Source organism: Symphodus melops (assembly GCF_947650265.1).
Source record: "Symphodus melops genome assembly, chromosome: 23".
In the NCBI taxonomy this organism is placed as follows: domain Eukaryota; kingdom Metazoa; phylum Chordata; class Actinopteri; order Labriformes; family Labridae; genus Symphodus; species Symphodus melops.
Window position 1 is genome coordinate 5,044,007 of NC_136713.1, and position 21,351 is coordinate 5,065,357.

At 40.6% G+C, this 21,351-nt stretch overlaps 1 protein-coding gene across 4 annotated transcripts in view; it reads right to left on the minus strand.

Annotated features, from left to right (window-relative positions):
- The window catches only part of LOC306818332 (inactive dipeptidyl peptidase 10-like), a 36,155-nt gene that overhangs the window by 3,662 nt on the left and 11,142 nt on the right, over positions 1 to 21,351 (minus strand). For 3 of the 4 annotated variants that reach the window (XM_079335870.1, XM_079335869.1, XM_079335871.1), the window contains exons 2-24: positions 18,624 to 18,738; positions 18,435 to 18,530; positions 12,714 to 12,808; positions 10,908 to 10,982; positions 9,459 to 9,511; positions 9,254 to 9,335; positions 7,430 to 7,550; positions 6,322 to 6,476; positions 5,926 to 6,023; positions 5,688 to 5,811; positions 5,421 to 5,459; positions 5,133 to 5,240; positions 4,890 to 4,981; positions 4,574 to 4,621; positions 4,366 to 4,484; positions 4,232 to 4,279; positions 3,323 to 3,421; positions 3,084 to 3,153; positions 2,610 to 2,738; positions 2,466 to 2,531; positions 1,964 to 2,018; positions 1,433 to 1,532; positions 984 to 1,042 (exon numbers count right to left, since the gene is read on the minus strand). In XM_079335870.1, coding sequence (XP_079191996.1) covers positions 984 to 1,042; positions 1,433 to 1,532; positions 1,964 to 2,018; positions 2,466 to 2,531; positions 2,610 to 2,738; positions 3,084 to 3,153; positions 3,323 to 3,421; positions 4,232 to 4,279; positions 4,366 to 4,484; positions 4,574 to 4,621; positions 4,890 to 4,981; positions 5,133 to 5,240; positions 5,421 to 5,459; positions 5,688 to 5,811; positions 5,926 to 6,023; positions 6,322 to 6,476; positions 7,430 to 7,550; positions 9,254 to 9,335; positions 9,459 to 9,511; positions 10,908 to 10,982; positions 12,714 to 12,808; positions 18,435 to 18,530; positions 18,624 to 18,738 — 2,046 coding nt within the window. Of the gene's footprint in view, positions 1 to 983; positions 1,043 to 1,432; positions 1,533 to 1,963; positions 2,019 to 2,465; positions 2,532 to 2,609; positions 2,739 to 3,083; positions 3,154 to 3,322; positions 3,422 to 4,231; positions 4,280 to 4,365; positions 4,485 to 4,573; positions 4,622 to 4,889; positions 4,982 to 5,132; positions 5,241 to 5,420; positions 5,460 to 5,687; positions 5,812 to 5,925; positions 6,024 to 6,321; positions 6,477 to 7,429; positions 7,551 to 9,253; positions 9,336 to 9,458; positions 9,512 to 10,907; positions 10,983 to 12,713; positions 12,809 to 18,204; positions 18,415 to 18,434; positions 18,531 to 18,623; positions 18,739 to 21,351 lie in introns of those variants that run through there. The other variant, XM_079335872.1, reaches the window with a different exon arrangement.

Here is a 21,351-nt window from a genome sequence, read left to right on the forward strand (position 1 = left end):
CATTTGTTCCCCTGCTGTGATTGAAACAGAAAGCCAAATCATCAAGCGGACAGTTTTAAAAAGCCATTCCTCTCTCTGAGTCTCGGAGGACAGGGTGACTGATGGTAATCCTGCTGATTATCGTCTGATCACATCTTCTTCTTCTTCTGTGGCTTTTATTAAAAGCAGACCACCCTCCCCCTTCCCCCTCTGGACCTCCTACTGTGAGAGTCACAAAAATAGCGTCCTCTGGCCCAGTTAAAAGCAACCCACTTAGGAGGAAAAACAGACTTTGACTGCAACCTTCACTTGGAGGACAATAGTGTAATTCCTCTTGTTTGCCTGAGCCTGCAGCGTTTTTCACGTCTGTGTGTCATTTTCCTTTTGGTTGCTGCAAAGGACACATTTTTTGGAAACATTTAAGGACTCACTTTATTTCTTTAAAAGACATTTTGTATGGGGGGGGGCCTGTTTGATTTTGTTGAGAGCTGTATGCAGAAAATAAAAAGAGACATTTTGTGGAAAGACAAGTCATATTTTTGAAGTCATTTTAAAAGAAAGGAAAAAACACCATTGATGCAAAAATGTCAGCATGAACTTGTGAATCGTATTGATTATCACTAATGTGACTTTTGATTTGTATTGCACACAAGGACAGAAGAGGGTTAGCCTGATGTTCTTAATTATCACTAACTCTAACCTTGATTTGCTTTAAAAAGCGTGTTAAACGTTGTCTGTCAGGTTTTCATTTAAAGAGTCCCGTTTCATGACTTTGTAATGTTTAATTTCATTTTAAACTGTAACTGTAATCTTTAGACATAACTCAAGTATACATTCAGTGTATTTACCCAGAAATATATATGATTTGGTTCATGTTTGATTTTAAGATAATGGGTTTTATTGCAGGCTCTTCAAAATCTTTGATTTTTTTTATTTATGATTAAGGATGCTGGAAAAGATTGTATTTTGGATATAAAATAAAAAGGTGGTTAAAAGCAGCTCACTGTGTATTTGTTCTCCTCAGTTGATGGTGAGCCAAGGTATCTTTCTGAAAAGGCGGAAGCTGTAAGAAAGACACAGAAACTTAACAATAAATGTTTGCATCATATACTCCGACTGTAACTTTTGAACATTCAGAACATTTTGTTCTGCTGCGTCTTTGCTTGTTAGACACACAAGATCCAGAGGGAAACTATAATAACAATATAAGACAGCAGCGCCTCCTCTGATGTACAGTAACTCCCAGAAATGAAAGACAGCTTTTCAACCTAAAAATTCAATAAGCCTGAATTCCCAAACGCAGAACTTGAGGATGATTAAAGCCGCGTTACCCAAACAATGCAGCATGTAGGATAAAGACACCGGCTCTGCAGCAGCAGAAGTAATAAGTATTTCCTTGTCCCTGATGTGTGTGGTAAAGAAGAAGAGGAGGAGAAGGAGTTATTTTACTCACCGTACATGGACCAGTCGATGACGGGAGCCTGAGCTGCAGCACAGCGGATCAGCTTCTCGGAGGATTTCAGCATCATCAGTGTCAGGAAACCTCCGTAGTCCTTAAGGAGGAACAAAGGTACATTTTTATACTGAAATTAAACATGATTCAGAGATTAGAACTCAAGTTATAATCATGAGAAAGATTGCTCTCAAATCGTTGTACTATTCAGACATCCAGGCCTCTTGAAACCATGATAATCTTTTTGGGAGAAAATCTTCTGCAGGTGTCTCATGAAAGTTCAAAAGAGAAGTTTCAGGATGAAAGTCTGCAGCGTGTCATAATGCAGCTCCTGATTTGAGAACGTTACGAGCTAGAAGCTAGAATGAATGCACACTGGCCAAGTTAAAAGGTAAAGAGCGACATCTACCCTCAAACCAAATATCTGAACCACGAACCAAAAAACGTCCACACTGGCCTTTTTGATCATCGAAAAAAAAACAAAAAAACACACAATCCGTGGGAGGTTAATTCACATGCACGTGGACGAACCTCTCCGAAGACTCCGACTCGAGTGCGATCGATGAACGGCAGCTTCGTCAGGTACCTGAAGCACACACAGAAAGAAACGTTTCAACAATTAAAACATTTTTCTTTTTTTCTGCCAAAAATCCAGCTGAGACATTCATCCACACTCTGTCTAGACACCAACAGTGAGGAGGTCAAACTTCAGTCCTGTGAGGCCTCCACTGATCGTGAGAGAGAAAACCAAAAAGTACAGCACCAGCTACTGTGTGTTAATGGATAACTGGATCAACATTGCATTAAAGTGGAGCAAGAGGAGAAAGACGAGTGCAATTCTCAAATCAAATCCAGTTGTCTTGAATATAATTAGATTCCTTTCTGGAAGAGATAAAACTTGGAGATTATTTTTAGCATTCAGTAAGTCGTCTCAAACTAAAACATCTTGCTTGGATTTTCAACATTTCCACCTGTTTTACTCTGTTATAGTCTAAGATTTAGTCAAAAGTGTAGTTCATAGAGAGATACATACTCCAAAGCAGCGATCTGATCCTCTGCATCCAGCGTGCCGAGCCCCTGATGGACCTGCTGTAAGACCCTGTGAAGGACGAGGGTGAGTCAGCGACTGGAGAGGCGCTAGAAGATACCATGATTGATAAGTATTTATTCCAAGCACCTTTGACCCCTGAAACCGGAGCCTCTGCCATCCAGGCGGGCTACGATGACCTGCTCTGATCCCCCCAGGACCCAGTCCCAGTCTGGCCTGAACTCCTCTGTCACCGCCTGCTCGCCTGGAGAACTGCCACTGTGATGGACAGAAGCAAAAAAAAAAAAAAAAATCCTGATTATTTTTGCAACTTTTCTCTAATTGAAAGCATTTAATGGTCTCATAAAAATATGAATGGTACATTTAGAGTTTTCTTCTTTATTTCTTTGCGTATATAAAGAATGATTTTGAGAGGATGAAGGTGTTGTTAGAAAACTTTTGCTGTTTTGACAAAAATCTCCTCTTGCATGCATTTTATTGTCCTGTATGTGGATTTGTAGACAGACACAAAGAAACAGGGTCTGTCCTTACTTTAGAGGCTCTGAGCTCTGCAGACAGAGTAAATGAAAAAGATGTAAATGTAATAAAGAAGAGCGGGCTTACACCATGAGCAGGAGGCCGTAGAGGAAGGACTCAGAGAAGTCAGGTGGATAGATGAGCTTCAGCGGCAGCTCTGAGGAGGAGGAAGGAGAGACACAAAATTAACCGAGAGGTGAAACAAAGGACACACACACACATGCTGTCCGTCCTCTGAGCAGCTCTATTAGCTCATGAGGATGTGTTATATGTATGAAATCAATACACAAACACACATGCGGCTGTTAAGTGCTCATAATTTGTACCAAAGTTGTCATTCGTGATCGTCCGGATCTCCGTCTGAATCGCCTTTTTGGTCTCCAGCGCCGACCGCAGAAGGAGGTTGTTCTCCAGGATGAAGTACGCTGTGAAATGACAGACATCATATGTGTTGAAGAGAGAGTTGGTCTGCTTTCCGTTGGACAGGCAGGAGCCAAACACCAGCGGAAAGCTCACGCTAGCTTGCTAAATTACTGCTGGGCTGTGTCGGTGTGTTCAAAATACTTCAGCATGCGCCGCGTCATTTCGTAAAAGCCTAGAAGCTGATCGTTCCTCTTGGTGCATAAAAGCACAGGTATACTATGAGCTCCAGAAAGAGACGACAATATAGAGACAACAGCTCACATCAAATATTTATCATGTTATCCCTTTCAATGGAAGAGCCCGACTCCATCTTTATTTATTAACCACTGATCCATATATAGCAGGCAGGCAGGGTTCATATACCTTTTAAAAAACACACTTTTGTGTATTTTAGCTTCTTGCTGCGTCATAAACGTCACATTATGAAGAAGTGGAAGGTAGATAATTGTTCATCTGAATCAGTGCTTTCTGATGTTTTTTTTTCACATTTTTAAAATGTATTTCCTCTCCAATCTGTCTTTTTGTAAAAACCAGAAACCAGAGGAGTGACTGTGACTGTTTGCTGTCTCAGAAAAACAATTAACGGAGACGAATATTGGCTGATCAAACTGTGAAACACATTAAACATCTTCTAATGTTCAAAGCAGTTCAATTTGGCTCTGAATCAAATCCAACAGCTGCTGATGTTTTCATACAAATGAGATGATGACGCTTAATTGCTGAAAATTATTTTCCATTTCAAAGCAGAGGCACATCTGCACGCCCGCACAAACATCACACAGACACAGAATGGCAGAATCGATCAAACTCACAGTCGACGTCGTCAAAACTTAGAAGAAGAGCAGCTGGAACTCCAGGGCCTTTAAAAGGAGAAAATAAACATCTGTTATTATGACTCATATGAATCTGTGTGGATAATAGTCTGTTTCATTTTCGCTTCTCTGACCTTTACAGTACAGGATGGCGTGCTGAGCATCAGCGCTAATGTCAGCGTCAAAGAACGAGCACTCGTCCTTCAGCCCACAGGTGAGGCATCGCCTTGGAAACAGGCCGAGCGTGGACACTCTGTGAAACAAATCACATATAGGAAGCAGAAAACGGAATGAAAAGGCTTTAATGTGTTCGTCGACCGTGGTTCATTCAGAGTGCGTTACCTGTATAAGTGTCTGTGTTGTGCGCCGTCCTCTGTGCTCATGAAGTATCTGTGAGGAGCAGATAAAACAGGACAAGGTCACAGATCCATTTTACATCTTCCTCCTCCAGTTTCTCACCGACCATAAACACAGATTTATAAAGCCATGAACTCTGCAGTGCACAAAGCATGTTACACGCAACACGAAACCATTTTCTTTTAAGATAAACCTCTTATTCATTTCTTACCTTCCTATAGAAAAAAAAGCTGAATCTATACAGACTTTATATTCACTTTAAATGAAGATTTTAGGATTAAATCAACTGCAACAAACTTACAGGATCTGGTTGTTTTCATCATAGGCTTCGATTTGTGTCACCTCCCAGTTTCCTGACGTCAAGTGTCGGACTTCATTCTGATCGCTTCGTAACTAAAAAAAACAGAAGAAAAAAACCCCCCCACCAAATATGCAAAATTGTGTCTGAATAGATAATTATTTTCTGCACGTGGGGAATATAATTATTCAGATAATTTGTCAGGAAGTGTGTGTGTGTGTGTGTGTGTGTGTGTTTTTTACTCACCTTTCTGGTGAACATGGTGATGTGATGGAAATCTCCTTGACCTCCTTGTTTCACAGGCAGAGTGAGGAAGAATCTGCTCCTGTCTTTGGAGAAGAGCGGCTGCTGTCTCTGCGGACAAACAGACCTCAGAGGTGACATACTGTATGCATGAACGGGTCCTGATGTGTTCTGCCCTCGATAATGGAAGGTACAGTATATGGCTTTACAGACACACTGTGCAGCTCCAGATGGATAGATGGTTCTGGAAGTTTTCATGCTGTTATGAAAAATGTCTTTATTTAGGTTTACCTGTCTGGAGAGCCACAAGTCTGATGCCTCCTCGTGTCTCTGTGGAAAGAGGAGAAAACACAGTGACTTGTGCTCTACATGGACATTCAGAGGTGGGTGTCGCCCTCTTGTACAGAATTTTTTTTTCAAGTGCTGTTGGAGATGATAATGGCACCTCAATGTTTTTGCTTGTTTTACTGTGCTTGTAATAGAAATGAGGGGGGAAAAAAACTCAGTGTCCTCAGAGAATAAATAAACGTTTGAAGTGAAATTTTAAGACTTGCAAACCTGCACACAAACTCCGATGGTGGCGTCACACGCAGTCAGCAGTGAAAGATTCTGGGGCCGGTTAAGCCAGCGCACTGCAAGGTGAGTGTTACTGATCCACTTCACCATCGTGATGTAGAAATCTCTGCAGACGAGACACAGAGAGGAGAGTCAGACTGAGGGACTTCCTACCTGTGTGTGTGTGTGTGTGTGTGTGTGTGTGTATTTAATTGTGCTGTGTTGAGTTTGTTTGCGACACCTGTGCTTGAGCTGGTCTGGAGGCTGCAGCTCCTGAGTGTGCGTCGCTCCAAACAGGTTTACTACAGAAAGCCTCACAGCAGGATTCATCTGACCTGCCTGAAGGTGAAAGACAGACACAAAGCTTTTAAAAACATCACTACATACGTTCTGGGAATAGGAATTTAAAATAGAATTGTCCAGTGAATACTGAGATAAATTGAGGCTTACTTGCAAAAGCTCACAATTCTGTTTAAATGCCTTTTGTCAACAGGAAAGTTACATCTCAGTTTGGAAAAGGAGAATATAAAAATTTAAAAAGGAACTGTGTACAGTCAGTAGGGTTTGTTTTATACGTCTACAGAAGACGTAAGGATTTTATTTCCTAAAGTCCATCTGCAGCAGAGTCCAGACTCACCATAGGATATGGGTATTGTAGTCCTCTGGGGTAGGCAGCGCCTGTGAACTGGGGAAGAACCATGTTTGGTACCAGGGTGTCATTTATGGTGAGGAAAGCGAGTCTCTCTCCATCAGGCGACCACCAGTGAGCCAAGTGGGAGCGCAGAACTTCCTCTGAGAAGAAAAAATACAAAAATTACATTTTCATTTCAGTTTTAGGCTGTTTTTTTTGTTTTTTGTTTTTTTGCTTCTATGGCTCTGGTTTTACTTTGTTTAAAAACTGTTAACAGCAGCATCCACAAAATCATGAATTGTTAGGGGAAAATACATGTAAATGGAGTTTATTTGTCTTTCGTCTGCTGATTGTTGCAGCTTATTGCTGTTTTCCTCATATGAAGTAGCACTTAACATTTAACTCTGCTCTTTCCTCCTCCATCAAAACATCAGCCAAATGATTACAATCTAAAGCAAATCAAAGAGGGAGAAAACACAGAGCTCACAGTGAATCTGCAAACAGAAATTATTCTATAATGTTTCCCATCAGCCTTGGCCTGTGTTTGTGCAAAGACCATCACATCATTACCGGGTTTGTTTACACACAGACTTAATGGATTCTAGAGGTTTGTGGCTGGTTTTTTTCAGCGCCTTTCTGTTTAGTTTGTTTTGGCTGTTCGGCTTCTTTTTTTAATGCAAAAGACAAATCTGTGAAAGACATGAAACAGCTGAACTGAGGCTGCGATGAAGACCGAAAAAATCCTCGACCAACAATCACACAGCAGTTTTCGACCTGCTGAAAAACTTTGCAAACAGGAGCTCAAAGTGTTTCACCAGAATAAAAAACAAACATGTTCAGCAGTTATCATTAAAAAAAAACATCTTACTTTGTAAGGAAACTTTCAGTAAGCAACTTGGAACTCACTTAAGTGCTTACATTTACATTTTAGTATGAAAAGCATCTAAACATGCATATTTATCTTTTGAATGCATTTTTTTATTTCAGTGCTCATTAAGAATCTGAATAATTTTTTTCTCCTTGCATCATTTCGCTTCATATCTTCCAGAGACTGTGTGTACCTCCTGGTCATCCTTTTTTATGCCTATCCAACAACCACCAAGTCCAGACACACCTTCATACAGCCAATCAGAGAGTCCGTTGAAGATGACTCCCTCCATCCCCGAGGACGTGATCCTCAGAGAGTTACTCTTCACATCAGACTGGTAGTAGATGTTATTCTCAAAGATGTAGATCTGAAACGAAAGATAGAGAGTAAGAGTAAAGGTATTGATTTAAGGATCATAAATATAGTCGGCCAACATGCTGCTGTTTCCACTCTTTTCTTTTTTTACTTTATTCTGTTTGATCTGATTTTCCTTTTTGATTTCCTCTGTGAGATTTTTTATATATATATATATATATATATAAATATATTCAATCCTCTTCCTTATCTCAGCACACATCAAACGTGCGTTTACTCGCCTTCTTCCATCAGTGTTTTAATATTTGCATTTGATTAGCCAACATCCAGCATGTTCACCAACATCCTGAGGAGTCTTCCTGGATTCATGTGTCTCCTGGACAAGCCGTTTTTACAGCATAAATAAACATTTTTACAGCCTGGTATAAAAACCAAACAGGTCTGATTAGTTCTTGTCATCATGGGCACACACTGTATGAGGGTAGATTTTTTTTTGAAACAGCTACTTTTTGATTTTATGAAAGATGTGAATTATCCATAGTTGGACGTGTAGCTGGTGAGTAACGGTTCGTTAAAAGGCTTAAAACCCGCCTCAGCTCCAGCTCTCAGCCTGTCGTTAGGCTTTGACAGGATTTCCAGCATGGCGGCTGCTGATGAGCCTCCAGAGCCCTCTGTAGAAACAGATGGCTGACGTCACTCAGGCTTCCGTTAATATTTACAGTCTGCTGGGTAAACAGGCATTCTTCCTCATATATCCTCAGTGAAGAGTCTAGTTATATATTTTCCTGTAAAGTTCACTGAAAGAAAACAGTGTTATTCAATTCAGTGAAAAAAACAAATTTCCTGAGTAAAAAATCAAACTGGACAGATGATGTGTTGTAAAGAAGCTGCTGACTGCACACTCACAGGACTCTGGAGAGTTATTATTTTGCTTCACTCTTCTTTTCAGGACTGTGATTCTGTGTTGCAGCCTGCGTTTGATTGACATCTCCCACACTCTCCTGTTAGCTCTGATGCACCTGTTACACCTGTTACACCAACACCCTCCTCATTAGCACTGGTTAGTCTTATTACTATGGAAACACCTTGAGACATTATTATCACCTTGTAGGGTGATTATTTATTGTCTGTATGTTGCTGTTCTTGTTTTATTTTAAATCCAGTCAAATCCAGTCCAGAAGAAATTCTTCACAGAACGAGTGATTGTGATTGGTCGATTGATTGTCATTTTTAGCAAACCAGAGCAGAAGACGACGAGTGAGTCGTCATGCTTATTCTCACACTTGTCTTTTTCTAATTATTTACAGCGTACTGATAGAGGGCCACTCTAAAAACGGTTCGCAAGGTTAACATTATTTTAAATAATAACTTATATTTCTCGTAACGCAGCTAATTTCAGTTCTTTCCGGGTTTAAAAAGAACAAACTTACAACAAGATCTTTGTTTGGACATTATATTAAAAGCTGGCGTGTTCAATGAGCTACTCTTTCTTGGATTAAATAACACTGCAGATGTGTTGCAGATGCCTTGCTCATGTGTGCAGGGGCACCTTGAGTCTAATGTCATGTAAAAGTTTACAGGCAGCTGAGACTTGCAGACAGAAAGAGGCAGAAACAATCTCAGGGTGGATGCAAACAAAGTGTATACTGAGGAAATGTTGGGTTGATTCCCTCCGGAGACAGGAAGCAGAAGGATTTTTCATTTACAGACAGTAAGGAGAGAAAAAAAACTGATCACGTAAACACTCAGCCTCACCAGCTGTTGTCCTTGTCTTCCCCACGCTGCGTGTTGGAGCACGGCGTTCTGCACCTCCGGAGGGTTTAACTCCCAAACTTCCCTGAAACACAATCACATCACACAGAAATATATAGCCAACCATCTGTTGCTGGATGTGTGCGTGCATCTGGTGCAGAAAGGCTTTCATCAAACCAGGGATGAAAAGAAAGGAGAACCTGCTTACCTCGTGTAGATGTTGTAAACAATATAAGAAGCCGTGTATGAGTATCTGTAAATCTGCAACGAGAACAAAACCCATCACATAATGCAAACATTGATTTGTTTCTGATACCTGAAGGCGAGGGAGAAGCACAAGAGATTCACACGAGGAAACAAATTCACTGAAGCAACAAACAGAACTGAAAAATAACAAAAAATAACAGAAAAATAGAACGAAAAAAACAGATCAGGATGAGCAGACAGTATGAGAGTAATTCATTTAATCAGTACGTATCAGAATGGTGATTTGGCTGGTGTGTATCAGGAAAGCAAAGGTGGAAAGATTACACTCTTTCAATTCATTCATCATGAGTGTGGGCATATTTAGAAGTGACAACGCAGCCTGCAGAACTTTGGGATTTTGCCTTTTTAGTGGCTAAAATTCCTTCACACCTATTTTCCTTCCCAGTCTAAAGAGTTCTTCTCCATGCTTCCTGCATAGCTGATTTCCTTCCACACTTGGTGCTGCTTTAACTAAGAGAAAAGTCAATTGCGAGCAGCTAAACCTGAGTCTGTTGTGCTTTTCAAAGCTCAAGGGGATTTCACATTGCCCTGGTAACATTAAACACTAGAGTGCAATCAATTAGGCTTTAAAATGCAGGAGAGGAGCGAAGATAAATCAATGTTTCTATCTACACAGAGGATTTTTTTTTTACACAACCCTATCCCATTGAGAGGGCCTGAAGATGTGTTTTTGATCTGACAATGTTTACAGAAAATACTGTAGGACATCTTCCTCTGGTTTTTCAGCTGCAGCAGTGTTTCCTGGATCCATCTGTTTGCAAACAAATCTAAAAATCAATAGAAAAACCTTGACTTTGAGAAGAGAAGAAAGCCTTGCAGTGGATGACTGAGCTTGAACGTGTAAAAAAACACACCGACAAACACAGAGATCCACAAAGTGGAGGAGCACAAAAAAACACTGACACACAGAAAGACGACAGATAAATAGAGAACTGTGTAGTGCAGGTGGTGCACGCTGTTTTTTTAATGTGTGTTTTCCAAACTCTTGGTGCATGTTTGGACTCGCACCAAACTCTTAAAGTTAACCTTTTTAACTTGAGCCAATTCCATTTTCAAACACAGGAAGATGTAATCTCTCCAGAGAATAAAAGAGCACACATTTAAATGAATATCACAAACACGTTAATAGCTGGTGGCAGGTTGTGCATCTGGTTTTGTTTGTGCATGCAGATGAGCAAGCTGCAGCCTCCGAGGGACGGCGCACAAATACCATGTAAACCACAGCCAGCCGGGAAGTAAACAACAATTAAAAGTACGGCTGGTAATGTTGATGATCAAACAACCTGATCACAGATTGTTCAGTTGTAGAAAAAAATAAAACGGTGACGTTTGTGTTCTTTGACGTCATCAGAGTTTTTGGGTGGAGGGTGCGTTTTAATTTGAAGCTCACCCGTTTGACTTCGTAAGCAAAGAGTGCATACTTCAGATCTGCAGAGAGCGAGTACTTTGCCACCTTGAAAGCCACCTAGCAAAAAAGACCAAAACATTGGCTTAACCAAACAGGTATGACAGATAAGTTAACACATCCACAAGTGATGAATTAGCAATGCTAACATGTAAAAGTCAGAATCCCTCCTTTTAGCAATAGGTTGCATGCTTGCTAAGTCAAGTTTCTGATTTAAGATATAACATGTTACGATGCAATGATGGTTTAAACAATTCCTGCAGAGAAGAGAAGAAATGTGCCTCATTCAGTGCTGATGACTTATATTTGACAGGTAATGATTGCTTTTTCCTGTCAGCTGCATCGTTCGTATTTCCAGCTTTCATCCCATGACAATGTCGAACAATGTGGCGGCAGAAAACTAATCTAGCTGCTAAAGGCCATAAACTCACGAGGGAGCCTTGGCAGGTTGTGACATTTCTGGGAGAGGACGGGGTGGACAGATATTTTACAAAAGACTGTCAAACCAAACGCTTACAAATCCAACTTTATTTCTGTGCCTGTAACTGTTTCAAGTTTAAATCCATTTTATTGGTCGGAAGCTGTACTGCCAGAAAGCGAGAGTATTTAGTTTGGATCCTGTAGCATTTTTTAGGATCAATTCAGTGACTTCCCACCTCTTCTTTTTGATTCCATTTTTCTGGTTTGATGAGCTTAATGCAGGAACTGAAATCCTCATCAAATCCCTCTTATGTAATCATTAAAACTACAAGCTATGATGAAGTGGAAAAATGTGGCTACATGAAAAGAGCCTTTGAATAAACAGATTTATGGTTTAGCATTTCTAACTAAGTGTATGCGTGTTATGAAATAGCAGGATTATTATGATGCAATTAGAAAGCAGCTAAATTGGGCCTGCTTCTTGTCTGCCTGGTAAGCTCACACAAGCATTTAAGCAATTTAAGAATAACAGCATTACAAATATTGACATATTTATAAGTTCCTGGAAGTAATGTTGCATTAGATCACAGTAAATGTTCTTTTTTTAATCGAGTGCTTCATAACAAGGTGAGCTGAAGGGATCTTTTCTGGGGTTTGATGCAATTCAAGCAGAAGCATATTTCTCTCTCTCTTCCTGCCGAGGTGAACTGAGGTGAGGCGAGCAGATTTAACAGGGACCTCAAAGGCCTGAGCTGGCCCACAGCGCAGACAGCTGGATACACGACCCGCTCAGCAGGATATTATCATATTCTGATTCTGCAGGTGTTAAAGTGACGAGGCGCTGACGGCCGCTCTGACATGTTTTCCTGCAGCCTCTGGGGATCCAATCACACCAGCTGGATGAGCACAGAGCAGCCACAGCTCTTTTTTCTCGGAGAAGTGGCAAAAAAACCTCTCTTGTTTAAGGATGAAAAATAAAATGATTTAAACCTCTATATGTCTCTGAAGTTTCCCTGGAAAGCGTTTGATTAAATCCCTTTTTTTAAGACTCATTTTTATGTAATAAGGTCCTAATGACGAGTTAAAACAAAGTGGTAAAGTTTCCAGCTGAACATGTTTTTACAACAGCACAGTTAGAGGCATATGATCCTTGTGTAATGTGAGCTTTATTTGTTTATTTATACCATTAATTAGTATATATATCTATAAAGCTAGAGTTCAACCATAAAGAAAAACATTAGTGCTAAGGGGATCACAACCAAAAACAAAACAGTTAAAAAATGACTCCAGTTCACTTAAATGATGCATCTTAATCATTGATATAATGTCATAAAACCAGACACATCAAATCATTTAAAAACAAGTACTCACAAACGTGCTGTTACTCAGAATGACGTCCGTCTCGTTTGTGTCAAAGTTAAACTTGATGACATGTCCGTCACGGTTCCTGTACACGACCTCTGAATCTGAAAGAGAAACCACAAAGAAACGTGAAACACCCTGCAGAAAGAAAAGGTCACACATGAACCTGTGACACATCACAACAGAGAGTGACAAAAAGCAGCGTCATGCCTCCAACTGAATCACAGCTGTGGGAACATTCAGATAACAGCGCTGCTTCATATACTGGTGACTTTGATAGACCCTGACATAAACTGACCCACTGAATTGAATCAAATGTTGAAAAAGGACCAAAAAAAAAAGTTGAAAGACATATTCTCCTTATCTTAACTCACAGTGGCCTCAATGCTGAGACATTCATTACAAATTAACAATTAATAAAAAATGAGTAGAGACTCGATTGCCAGAAGGTGAAAATTAAAGGTCACATCAATCAGCAGAAGAAAATGGATTTAAAAAAAAGGTATTCCTGTGGGGAATGTTCTTCTATTTAGCAAATAAAAAGGGAACAGGAAGTGCTGCACCCCCCCCCCCCCCCCCCCCCCCACTCCCCTTCCCTTCAGTTTCCATTTCTCCAGAGATTCAGAGTCTGTCACTTCATTAGCCGTCGTCGCTCTGAACCCAGCCGTCTGTCCTGGGAACATTTGTAATTCATGGCAACACACAGGTAGCTCTGGCATGTAATCACACACACACACACACACACACACACACACACACACACACACACACACACACACACACACACACACACACACACACACACACACACACACACACACACCGAATGCTGTCCTGGATTTCTTTTATCTCACATAGGTCACAGCTACACCTTCCAGGGCTGCTGTCACATTAATGCAGACCTGGAAGTGCTGGAATCTGCAGCTAGAGTCACAACGTTGTTTCTCAAATGACCTGAAAATATCAAGATTACGCAGAAAAACATTTTTACATTTGTGCACAAGAAAAAGACTTATTACAAATATGCAGCACAAGAAAAGATAATGCACTTTTTTTTGGATAAGTTAACCGTTTTGCGTTTATGGATGAAATCTTAGATTAATTGTAACTTTGGGAAGGAAAAGAATAAATATTCTGTTCTTTTTAAGCTCTTTCTAAAAGTATGTTCTAGTTTTTAATTCTCTGAACATCCTTTTCAAACAGAACCAGAAGCAGCTGTGTCTCCACTCTCCAACCGACAAACTCCTGAAGCTCATTTGGAGTGAATTTGTGGCTGATTGCAGAGGAGGCGATCACTCAGTGCTGCATGAGAACAGGCTGCTTTCAGACTGAATGTGCATCGATAAAGAGGCATAAACAAAAAGTCAAACAAATGCCATGAAGTGTCTGAAAGCAGAGGGGCATATTAGAGATTTCATATTTAAATGAAGCTACTGCTCTCGTCTTAATATGATGCACTTATTTTACATAACATCACCACAAACGATGCATTATTCATGTTGTTTTATTCATACGGGTCACTGCTAAAGATGTCGCCTATTGTTTGTACAAACTTCATTAGCAATCATGTATGACAAGCCAAGCAGCACGACGCACTCAACTATTACATACCCTGATTGGACACACGCACGCACACACACACACACACACACACGCTATAAATATTTCTCTCTCATGTAAGTACCTGGAGGTTTTCTACATCTTGGGCCTAATCCAATATAAACAAGCTCCACTTCACATCAGTAGTATATTAAGAACATGCAATGTAAACAACGGCTCCATGAATAATTGACTCTCATAGCACAGTGACCCCGTGCCCAAGCACATATAGGAATGTCAAAACAAATTTAAGTAATGAATCTCCACCGAGAGGCAATGATGTGGTTATATATCAGAAGTCAATGTAGCATTCACAACAGTGATGATGATGATGCAAGATCATCACTAATACGCACAGAGAGTGATATAGACTAGAGGCACAGCATCCAAACAAAGCCTGAAGAGTCGTCACAGTAGAACTGTTTCAATTTCATTCAAATAAAACAAACGACCTCAATTCATCCAACGATACCTGAAACCTTAGAATACTAGAATCCAGAGTGCAGCCGCCTCGTGGTTAGTGTGCACGCTCCATGTTTAGAGGCTGTCATCTTCCAAACGAGTGGCACAGGTTCAAATCCGACCTGCCTCATTTCCTGCAGGTCACTCCCTACTCTCTCTCTCTCTCTCTGATTTCAACCCTATTCGTGGTCTGCTCTCTATCTGCAATGGGGACTCTCTCCTTCATTCACTCACATTTACAGGAATTAAAAAGCACTATTTATCCCAGGTGAGATTGCAAATGAAAGAAGGCAGTCTGAAAAATAAAACAAATACATTTCAGCTGCAGTGGAGGCGTCAATGTTTTTTGTTCTTTGCAGATTTGAGGATGTAAGTTTCAAATGTTATAAGCTGTAGGAGCTGCTGTTTTTCCCCCAGTTTACAATCTTTATGCTAAGCTAAGTTAGCAGGTTGCGTGCGTATATTCCAAAAACACAAAAACTCTTCGCTGTAGAGTGAATGTTACTGGTACAAAATAACACACTCAAACACTTGTTGTATTCAAAGAAGTAGGCCAAGTGTTTATATTACCAACACTCAGGACCAGATTGATCAACCTCAACAGGATGTGAGTTTGAGTGCATTATTCATTCCCATCACTCAGCCATGTGTGTGCTGCTGAAACGTGCTCTGTGCGGTCAGGAAAGAGATTTGGACACGTGTGTGTTTGATTGTTTTGCTCTGACTTAATGCTGTTCGACTCTTGTCTGCAAAGCCACTGAATTTAAGCAGATCCAATCCTGCATCTTAATTTCTTATACGATCTTGTTTTTTTCTGAAGTTCCCAGACTCCTGTTCTTCTTTCTTCGTTTCAGTCTGGTACTCTCTCTCAGTCCTGGAAGAGATCTGATTTCACAGATAAAAGGGTTTTTTGCTGGTAAACAGAGCGAGTGGCTTCTTCAGTTTGACTCCGATGTTCGAGGGGAAAAATAGGAAACAAGTTGGAGGTTTTCAAGGGAGAAATTTCCATCACAGACATGTTTGAATTATACCCAAAACATCCCCAAGAAGCACAGCAGTAAATTCAGGCCCAGACCACAAGCGTCTACAATAGATTTACGACAAGCAGCATGTCAGATAGCAATTTCCTAACTTCAACATAAATTTCCTAACTTGCAGCTAACGGGACAGCTGACCCTGTTTGTGCTGAAAATTCATTATTATGGTCCGACCAAACAAGTTCCAACTCTGCAAGGTGTTGTTTTACAGCCTGTCAGAGCTCAGCTAACAGCTCGATTAGTTTCTAAATGAACACAAAAACTGCAGTCAATCCATCACGAATGAATAATTCACCATCAAATGATCGACCTTTAAGATCTGCACCTCAAATCACATAATACCAGCGTCTCGTCTTCGTCATGGACAAAGCGTCTGCGTGTGACGTAAACATGGCGACTTGTGTCACGATCGAGGAACACAGCAAATAGACAGGCGGCCTGTTGTTTGGTTGACTGGACGTTAGGGGGTGACAGCATTTCCAGCATGGCAATCGCTCTCGATGGGACTCCAAAGCCCCGCTGCAATTTCACATTTAAACAACTGAATATGAGGTTGAAAATAAGCCTAAAATCTTTAGCTCTGAAAAAAGATCTTGAGCAGCTAAATGTTTCAGTATGTCAAACAGCTCGTCTCTAAATGTGTCTGTCAGCTGTTTGGAGCTTGGAAAGTCGTGTTCAGGGCTTTTTTTTTGGGCTGAAAATCCAGATTTCAGAGATATGGCAGTGACCCAAAAGAAGAGCTGAAAACAAAAAACACAGATTTAAAATGCAACAATCTACAATTACTCAAAATGTGAAGAATTTAGCTGCCCTATTATGGTAAAAGACTCCATTTATATGGAAATAGACGCATGAGTTGTTGAGCTTTAAACGTTTTATATCTGATGATTTTATCGCAGCAAAAGATTGAAATTCTTTTATTCAGCAGAGTAAAGACACATGTGGAGATCAAACATGGGTCCCTGCCATTCAGGAATACAGCAGTCCCCAAAAGGACACTGTAATAAACACCCGTGTGTGTGTGTGTGTTTATTCGAGGCCACCCAAAGCAGAGCTCATAATGAGAAGCCACAGGCCACAGGACTCGTCATTAGTATTATCTCTCTGTGGACGGGAAGGACGCAGCGGGTGCAGGATCTGTTTCATCTCCAGAGCAGAAAGGCAGTCTCTCAGCGTCCCCTTCCACCTCTGTCCTCGTGTGTCTCCGTCACTCCCAGCGAGTCTCAAGATTGGTGTTATGGATATATTAAGTCATCAGCTTTCCTCCATTCGCCAGTAAAGCAATAATTTGGCTGTCAAGTTGTCAACAAACCTCTGCAATCTTTCATTGTTTTGCTGCAAGTTAAAGATGATATTTTCCTCCTCTCTCTCCGTCTTCCTTAATCTTTTTCCTTCCTTCTCCGAGCCCCGAACGCAAACACAATCTGTCACGCTGTCAAGCAGCCAGTTTACCAACACGGACGTTAGGATGTGGTTATGTGGAATTTCGGATTTGGACTCGAGCACAAGCGGTGGATTGGCGCTCTCGTGTGACACATCATAAAGCTCTCTGTCACAGATCGAGGTCGTGCTGCTACACCTCAAGCATAGTGTGTGTCTTACGTAACACGAAGATGGAAGTGTAATGAGGAGGTGTCGGTATTGTGGCCTTGGGAAAGATGGGGGAGAAGAAAGGTCAGCGTGGTGTAATGGAAGCTACATTTCTCCTGTTATGAGAAAAAATGCTCTTGCTCATATTTCCAAAGATGTTTTTTCTCTTTTATAAGAGAAATGTGGAGCAACATGGTGAGCATGAAAAGCCTCTAACAGAGTCCCTGAAGATGTCGTTTTACTGATAAACCACAGATGTAATAACCAATAATGGCATCGTGTGAAAGATGAGCACTGTGTTTTTATAATGCAGTGTTATCATTGTCATTACTACAGGGAGGGAGGGTATTTGACTCGCTGCTCTTGATTCAACATGACACTGTGAGACCATCTGTGTTTGTAATGCAGGTCAGCAGGGGTCGCCTGCATTAGTTTATGTGTTTATGCACTGTGCATTGTTAATGCAAGCGTTGTGATGGATTACAGAGACAGCCTACACAAAAGATCCTCAGGCTGAAAGTAGCAGCTTACTGCTAAGTGACAGGCATGACCTGATCGTGACCTCTGTCACCTATAAAGGAACTCATTTTGTGCAAAGAAAATTTGACCTCGTCAACGTTCATTTTGAGCAGTCTGCCTAAATCTTCAAAGTGTTATTCTGTGAGATAAATGTGCTTCAGGTGATGAATCTCACAGGTGCCAATAACCCCTGTAAGCAGATTTCTAAAAGCAATGAAAGCAGCCACACATGAATAGCGGTTGCATCTGTACAAACAAAACCTGGAAAAAAAGCAGAGATAAAAATACCAAACCTTTTCTCATCAGGCTCCAGAATCTGACACCCAGCTATTCGATCTTCTTCTTCTCCTCAAAGTCGCACTCTTTTAGTCCCATCTGTTTTATCATCAACACATCTTCCTCTCTATCAAGTCTTCACCTCGTGACACAAATCCTGAGCACCACTCTAACCAGCGTCACCTTCTTTCAGACTTGGGACAAAGAACTCTTCATTATGAGGTCTGTCGGAGCAGGCGATACTCACTGCTGATCCACGTGGCCTCTGGGTCGTGTGTGCTGAACTCTGGTCTGTACAGATCTGCGACAGTCAGACTGGACCTGCTGCTGCCGGGGAGATCCTCTGAGGAGACACGGTAAATAAATGTTAAATCCACAGGAAATTCTTACAACTTCAGCTCAATAGGGACATTCTGGTGAATCAGCTGATACTTACTGGGCGTAAGGACGACCACAGACATGGTGATGAGCGAGCAGACCACCACAATCACCAACAGAGAGATGGCGATGCCCTTCCAATTCCTCTGCGGGGGGCTGACGTCCACAAATTCCTGCACAAAGACATAAACAAATCAACAGAGCAAATTGCCAACAACTAAGTCATGAATACAGAATCCCCATGGCTAAACTAGACAACATTAATGAACTGTGCGTTGTGTTGAGCGCTAGTTAGCTTCAATGCTAAAGATGTGAAAGGACTGTCTGGAAACACTCACAACTTAAATGTCCAGAATATGTCTGTTAATTTGTCATTTCTACTGATAGAGGCTCATGTTGACATTTGCACTGCAAAATCAATTCACAGCGAAGTAAGAGTAAGTATGAACGGACACAGAAGGCAAGGAATATAAACGCTTAATTACACACAATCAAACACAGGTGAGACTGACGAGACACAGGTGAGACTGACGAGACACAGGTGAGACTGACGAGACACAGGTGAGGACAATGAGAGCAATCACACGAGATCAGGAAGGAGGACTAGACATCGAACATTGGGACAAGAACGAGAAAATAAAGCAGGAGACTCTCAAGACTGAAGGAGGGAAAGAAGGAGGGAACACGTGAGAAATCCAAGAACACAAGGGTGAATGTCAAAATAAAACAGGAAATCAAATCTTAGCAATTAAATAAAATACAAAAATAAAGCACAAGTCAAGAACTAAACAAGATCAACTCAAGATCTATTTGCCTGAGTAATTCTAAAATAAATAAATAAATTGATGAGGGTGGAATACAATAAGTACCTTCAATATTAATGTATGTTATAAACAGACGCAGAGGACTTTTACCAGAGAGCCTAGAGGAAGTTAGTCAGGTCTGAAACACTGGATTAACAGTTTCTTGTTGGTAACTTGTTAGCAGTTGTATCTGATATTGAACTACATGAATTAATCTAAGCTTCTCTTATATAACTGTACACACTCTTATATCATCACGTCTAGACAGAGCGTTGTTTGTCCAGCAGAAAGAGTCATCAGAGTTTGGCCAGTTGTCCAAACACGCAAGGTAAACCTCTGGGCTTGATGTTATAAATATGCAATCTGCTCTTTTTGATTTCATGCCATTCAGATGATGCTCTCATCTGTCACAGAAGATGTTGCGCATCTAAAACGTCATATTTGGTGTTATACTGTATTTGGCCCAGCTTATGGAGAGGTCTCGGGGGTTACATCATTTCTCTGGACTCGTCTTCTCTCTCTCACTTGCAGCCTGGATGATGTAAGTCACCTGCAGCAGAGACCAGTATAGACGGGGAAAATGATGCAAGAAGGATTTATAGCTCAACCTTGGATTTGGCAAAAAAATAAAAAAATAGGTGTTATGATACCAAAGTTTCCAGCTGAGACACTACAGGGAACAGTAACAGGTAGAGCTGTCAAAGAGTGTTTAATTCACTGTGCCTCAGTGCTTCAGAGTCAGACAGAGACGTCAAAGAACACCTTGTGACGCCTCTAAATATGTTTCAGACTGAGTTTTACCTCTTAGAGCGGCGTCTCCAGTTTCATTAAAGAAGAGGGGTAAGCATGAACACGTGTAGGTGTAGGTCGAGGTATATAGATAAAAAAGTCAAAAAGAGACTCTTGACTTTCAGTTGATAAATCGGGAAAAAGCTGGCACAGCAGGGAGTGGAGCACACAGCTGTGTCATTGACTGCTCAGAGTATTAACTCAACATCTGGGAGCTAATTCTCTGCATGCTCACTGCGCACGCGTGTGTGTGTGTACGTGGTTTTAAGCAAACACAATCCATTGCAACAGTCTGTTGACCAGACAGTGTGTCTGTGTGATATAGAGGAGGAGACTTACAGAGAGGAAGATACAGACAAACAAATGAGAATTTAGAAAAGATGAGACTTTTCTTGATCAAAAAACAAATACTTTTACTTTAACTACAAAATAAATGCAAAGTCTGCTGCAATGTCTTTCTACATCCAGATATCCCTTAGTCCCTCTTCTGTGATGGATGATGAATTTATTTGAGTCTCTGTAATGCATGTAATCACATCACCGAATGTTATTATAAAGCTGCAGGTCCACAAACCTGTTTGAAATAAGCAAAATCACCTCACTACCTGAAGACAGGGATCACAATTGTACTGGAGGATTGAACCCTGTTACAAATTAAAAGCATTTTAATCTTATTTTTTTAGGTTTTGAAACTTATTTAATTTGCTGCAGAGTTTGTAATTAGAGGTGGAAAAATGGAAGTTATATATCTCCCTCCATCCTCTCTAAACCCCAAACTGCTGGACAAATGTGTGGTCGACATTTAATTCATGTAATAATTACTGTATCACTAGTTATAATACAGTGATACATAATTTATGAGTCTAAAATGAGCCACTTTGCATAATGAGTACTTTCACTTTGGCTTCTTAAAGTTCATTTATGTACTTTTCATTATAACACGATTTTTTACAATTATTTACCTGTTACTTGAACTCATCAGTCAAGTTAAAATACTCCTGTATGTTGAAATTAAAACTATAGCAGCCAAAAAAAAGGTAAAAGTATTTAATGTCTAATTATTTCTTTAAAGTGTACTATACTTTACTAATACTAAGTATTATCTTAAAATGTTCGTAAAATATGATTTATATTTCTGTTTTATTCAAAGACAACAGAAATAGCAGAAACGCACATCGAGCATCTCAGCGTGAG